The sequence below is a fragment of the Notolabrus celidotus genome, chromosome 13, assembly GCF_009762535.1.
Source record: "Notolabrus celidotus isolate fNotCel1 chromosome 13, fNotCel1.pri, whole genome shotgun sequence".
Lineage (NCBI taxonomy): Eukaryota > Metazoa > Chordata > Actinopteri > Labriformes > Labridae > Notolabrus > Notolabrus celidotus.
The window spans coordinates 35,378,353-35,384,470 of NC_048284.1; the positions used below are offsets into that span (position 1 = coordinate 35,378,353).

The following is a 6,118-nucleotide window of genomic DNA, read 5'->3' on the forward strand; positions in this document are numbered from 1 at the left end:
GCAACAGGCAAAGGGAAATATATATATATATATTTGACATTAACAACCCTGTTTCCACTCAAATATTTAGAGTCAGACTGATTAAATGTGTTCCTGACAATCACAGCTATATCTGATGTGGAATTTCAAAATAAAACACTTTTGAAATTGAGCATACAATAACAATAGATTTTATTTATAAAGTGCTTTTCTGAACACTCAAAGACGCTGCACAGAGGATAAACACATCATATCAAACAACAGATTAATACAAACATGAATGAAAAGCATCAAATACATTTGAAAGCACTCATACATTAAAGCAGTTCTAAAGGTGGTTTCAGTGAGTGATTTGAAGGTGGACAGGTTGGGGCAGTTTCTCATGTTTAGTGGTAAGGCGTTCCAGAGGATGGGGGGCGACAGAGCAAGCTCTATCCCCCCAGGTTCGGTGCTTGGTGTCAGGTGGTAGGGTGAGGAGGTGGGCGTTGGAGGATCAGAGGTTACGGGAGGGGGGGTGGTGGTGGAGCAGGTTGATGAGGTAGGAGGGGGTCTGGTTATGGAGGAGGATTTTAAAATGAATTGGCTGCCTGATAGGGAGCCAGTGGAGGTTTTGGAGGACAGGGGTGATGTGGTCACTGGAGCGGGTGTGGGTGAGCAGGCGGGTGGCAGAGTTCTGGATGTATGGTAGTTTGTTGAGTTGTTTTGAAGGAAGGCCATAGAAGATGCTGTTATAGTAATGGAGTCTGGAAGTGATAAAGGAGTGGATCAGGGTTTCAGCGGTGGAGAAGGAGAGAGATGAACGGGGACGGGCGATATGTTTCAGGTGGAAGAAGGCGGTTTATGTGATGTGCTTGATGTGCTGTTCCAGAGTGAGATGGGAGTCCAAAATAATACCGAGGTTGTGAACATGTGAGGACAGAGTGAGGGAAGCCTCGTCGATGGAGAGCTTGAAGTTGTTGGTGTTTGTGGGGAGGGATTTGGGGCCAATGATTAGGAGGTCAGATTTTTCACTGTTGAGTTGGAGGTAGTTTCTTTGCATCCAGGATTTAATTTGGGTCAGGCAGTCGGTCAGGGTGGAGAGGGTTGGAGCAGTTATGGACTTGGTGGAAATGTAAAGTTGGATGTCGTCAGCGTAGCAGTGGAAGCGATGTTTTTATATACACCACCAGTCCAAAGTTTGGAAACACCTTCTCATCCAAGGGTTTGTATTTATTTATTGTAATGATTGTAAACACTGTAGATTAAAACTGAAGACATCAACACTATGAAAGAACATATATGGAATTATTGAATGAACAACAAAGTGTTAAACAAAGCAGAATCTGGTAGGGTTAGTATACAATGGATAGCCCTATTTGACTACTGTTGTAATCCAGATTATGGTAAAACCAGATTATTTCATAGTTTTGATGTCTTCAGTATTAATCTACGATGTTGAAAATAATTAAAATAAATAAAAACCATTGAAGGAGAAGGTGTGTCCAAACGTTTGACCTGTGATTGGCAGGAAACCAGGTGAATACATGTTAATTCCCTGGCTGTTGCACATTTTCATGTTACAGACGTCTTTTATTTTGAAAATCCTCTGTACATTCCTGTTCCGTCAGACTCTGCTGTTTGTAATTTTGTTTCAGGACTGGTTCAAATGTTCCGTCTCTGAGTTTGTAAATTCGTGTCCAGCTTTGTAAAAGCGTTTCATCCTTTGTAAATTTGTGTTACACTTCTCAGCCACCGTAGATCAGGGCTTTAGACCATCTCTCACACTCTCTGCCCCTCACATCTGACCCCCTGAAGCACCTGACGCAGGCTCTGCAGGGCATCAGAGATCCTTAAGTAGGTTCAGTGATGGAGGAGCGATGTCTCATATTAAATAACTCTGCACTTTTAGTTTGGGATTGTTGTCAAACACTTCGTCATAAACAAGCCTCGTCTGCTCAAAGATCACCTGCTGAGAGGTCACATGGTACAGAGCCAAGCATTTCATCATGCAGGCTGTGTTATCTTTTTAAAACCTGCTGCAGATGAATGATGTCAGAGATCAGACACAGAAGGAAGGGCAGGACAGAGAAACAGGAGGGGGAGGGAGGGACATAAAGTGAAGTAAGTTATAGAGCAGGAGTATCTTTGACTTGAGAATAGATAAAGGATCATGGGATCCCTCCTCCACACAGGTCCAACCTCGTCTGTGTGAAACACTGTCTCAGATTAAACTTCAGACTTTGTTCAGACACGGCAGACGACTGCAGAGTACCTCCCTCTGTCCCTGAGAATCACTTCCTCATCCATCTGTCGCCTTTGTTCATACCAACCTTTGACCCGGTCTATGTGGAGAGATAGACTTAGAGATAAACACAGAGAGACCTGTGCTCTCTCTCCCTCCTGAAGAGCGTCAGGGCGAGGTCATGGAGGAGCAACAGGAGCACCATCTTAAAGGTGACATATGCAGAATGGACTTTTTAATGCTTCTCTACCTGAAATATGTGTCCCTGGCATGTCTACAAACGCCCCCAAAATGAAAAGAATCCATTCTGCCCCTGTTCTGATTTCTCCACCTTTCTGTAAATGTGTGTGAAACCAGCCGTTTCAGACTTCCGTGTTTTTGTTACGTCACAACAATATCCAGTCTGTCACGGAGTCAGAGCTCGGAGCTTGTTCAGCCCATAGACTGTATAAAATAATACTTTATCCCTCCCCCGTTTTTCATTACCTGCACAAATGTGTGCTAACAAGGAGCTTAGGAGGGAGACATGCTAGTTGTAGGCTGTCTTAATAAACACAGAGGTCGGTTTTACTCCCCACGTCTGCAGATTTGAAGATCTAGTGGATGATTTTTATTTATCATGGATAAGTGCTAGCGCTAGTTAGCATAGCCACATAGCTACATGTTGGTAGATGTGTACCAAGACACACGTCGACATACTGACAAATAAAACAACAAGAAACACTAAATCTGTGACCAATGGTTCAGAAAGGTCCTGCTGCAGGCGCCTCTCCATCAGGATCAGATTCTGGATCAGATTCAGAGGGTTGAAGTAACGAGGTCTGTAAGCAGCCGTGTATATTCAGCCAACATGTAAACATTAGATCAACGTGCTAGAGAGCCGAGGCACATCCACTTCCTGAGGGGGCGTGGTCAGAGAGCGTATTCTCATTTAAAGGCACAGACACAGAAAACAGACTGTTCTGAGCAGGCCTGAAAAAGAGAGGTTTACAGGCAGACCAGAATCTGATTTATAAGTGTTTTTTTGAGCAATAAACTTTCAAGACATGTTTTGGGGACCTCTTAGACCAATATATGTTGATTATATAAGTCTGATGGCAGGGACGTGTTTGAACCAAGCAGCAACCTCCGGTCTAAAAATATGAGTCCTATGTAGAAGTGTTAAAAACTGCAGTTCATCAAGGATCCACTTGAGGCTGGCTGCAGAAGTACCAGAAACCACATACACACCAATTCAAAGAAGACGATCATTACAGCAGAAATAAACATGTTTACAGTCTGGTACAAAAAATGAGTACGGAGGTGTATTTTTTCATAACACTGTAATTTCGGAGATATTGAAATAATGAGTCATCCAATGAGAGGCACAGCTGACTTGATTGACAGACGGGAACACTGTAGCTGTTGGCTAGGAGGCTCAAAGCCCGCCTCTTTACCTCACAATCGCTCCACAGCAGCAATATGGCTGCCGTGACGATTGGCCTTAAGTGCTTCAGAAACAGATGGGTGACATCACGGATACTACGTCCATATTTATACAGTCTATGGTTTGAATCAATATCAAACCTGCACATCATCTTCATCCTGCTCACCTCATCATCATCATCATTCACCACTCTAAACTTGTTTCTGACTGACTCACAGACTGACTCTCAGAATCACATCAGACACATCCTAAAGATTCTCATCTATGTGTGTGTGTGTGTGTGCGTGTGTGTGTGTGTGTGTGTGTGTGTGTGTGTGTGTGTGTGTGTGTGTGTGTGTGTGTGCGCAGATCTGTAGGAATTGCAGCAGCTGTGCAGAGCGCCAGGTCCCCTGTGTGTCCCTGGACTGTCCCGTCCTCTACAAGCTGTCCCGGGTCAACAGACAGCTCTCCAAGGCCCCCTACCTCCGACAGCTGCTGGAGCAGTTCTGATTGGCTCCTGGACCCCGGAGCCCCCCCCCTGACTTGGTGCTAACGGCTGCCCCAGCGCCCGCCCCCCCCCTCCCCCCGTCACGCCCGGTGTTTCATGGTCCGTTCAGTTGTAAATGTTTAAATGGTGCTTTGATTGAACCCTCATCGTCTCTTTAATGTTGTTCAGTATTTCTCTGTCTGGTCGGAGCCTCCCCCCCCCCCCTCCTCCTCCTCCTCCTCCTCCTCCTCCTCCTCCTCCTCCTCCTCCTTCTGGGGCTTGTGTATGTCTTCATGCCCGTTCATCTCTGTGAGCTGCTCCGGGCTGAGTGAAGCCGCCGTGTGTGGTGACGTAGCCACAGACCGCCCGTCCTGGAGCTGAGCACAGTCCCAAACAAGGCGGTAGTTTCCTGTCCTGGCTTTTTAAGGATCTTCCCTGAGACCGGCTGCATTCAGACCACTAACGGACTGGACGCCATTTTTATATCCACTGCAGTCTTTTTGTAAATAACCCTGTACAGCTCCCTCCATAACCTCACTGTGCATTAACATGAAGCAGGAAGCTACCTGGTCCTCCTGGTCCTCCTGGTCCTCCTCGGACTGATCACACACCTCACTCTCTCTGAGTGTTCCACCTTTGAATCACCTGGGACTGTTGCAATACTGTGTTTTGATAATTTATGTCATGAAGAGTATTATTTCATTGTGCATTCATGGTTTGGTGTGCGTTTCCAGTTTTCTGTGCAGAAGAAGAAAGAAGTCATCAGGACCCTGTTCAGACGGGACCTTCAGCCCGCGGTCAGCCGTGCACACAGCGCCTGTGTATAAATGTAAAAATAAAGATGAAGGAGGTGTTTTCTTTGTTTTTAATGGACATTGCTGTGGGTGGAGGTTTGAGATTGATATAATAAAAAGTCAATGTATGAAAAAAACCTTCAGTCCATGATTCAGTGACATCAAACAAATTCACTCAGTTCATTCAACGTAAATCATTCACCTCCCATCCAGTCCCCGTCACCACAGGTGTGCCCCAGGGCTCTGTCCTGGGGCCCCTGCTGTTCATCATCTACCTCCTCCCCCTTGGTCACATCTTCCGTAAACATCATATTCACTTCCACTGCTACGCGGATGACACCCAGCTCTACCTCTCCACTAAACCTGACTCCTCACTTCCACCTTCTTCCCTAACTGATTGTCTCCTTGAAATAAAATCTTGGTTCACCTCAAACTTCCTCAAATTGAACAGCAATAAAACTGAACTTCTTCTAATTTGCACAAAATCTACATTAAACAAACTCCATAACTTCTCTATTCCCATCAACAACTCGCTCCTCTTCCCCTCCCCTCAGGTTAAGAGTCTGGGTGTCATCCTCGACAGCACCCTCTCCTTCACCCGGTCCGCCTACTTTCACCTCCGCAATATTAACCGTCTCCGTCCTTCACTCACTCCCCACTCCACTGCGATTCTTGTTCACAGCCTCGTCACCTCCCGTTTGGACTATTGCAACTCCCTTCTGTTTGGTCTCCCCCACAAAACCCTCCAGAAACTTCAACTGGTTCAAAACTCAGCCACCCGTATCATCACACGCACCGCCTCCTTCCACCACATCACACCCATCCTGCAACAGCTCCACTGGCTCCCCATCACACACCGGATCAACTACAAAATACTTCTCCTCACCTTCAAATCCAAACACAACCTCGCCCCTCCATATCTCTCTGACCTCCTCCATACTGCCACACCCGTCCGCACCCTCAGATCCTCCTCCTCCATCCACCTCACTGTCCCCCCTGCTCGCCTTGTTACCATGGGGAGCAGAGCCTTCAGCCGCTCTGCTCCCCAGCTCTGGAACTCTCTCCCACCTGACCTTCCCAACACTGACTCACTCCCACATTTTAAATCCAAACTCAGAACTCATCTGTTTAAACTGGCTGACTCCATCTGACCACAACTCCTCTGTCCATTCACTTCAGACTTTTTAAATTGTGTTTTATTCCCTGTTTGTCATTTAAACTCTGTTTGTTTT

At 46.1% G+C, this 6,118-nt stretch overlaps 1 protein-coding gene across 1 annotated transcript in view; it reads left to right on the forward strand.

Moving 5' to 3' along the window:
• Positions 1 to 5,024, forward strand: part of rev3l (REV3 like, DNA directed polymerase zeta catalytic subunit) — a 102,945-nt gene extending 97,921 nt beyond the window's left edge. Inside the window, 1 exon segment of the mRNA XM_034699313.1 lies at positions 3,975 to 5,024. Within this exon segment, the coding sequence (XP_034555204.1) occupies positions 3,975 to 4,115 (141 nt within the window). The 3' untranslated portion in view covers positions 4,116 to 5,024.
• The last annotated feature ends 1,094 nt before the right edge of the window (positions 5,025 to 6,118 follow it).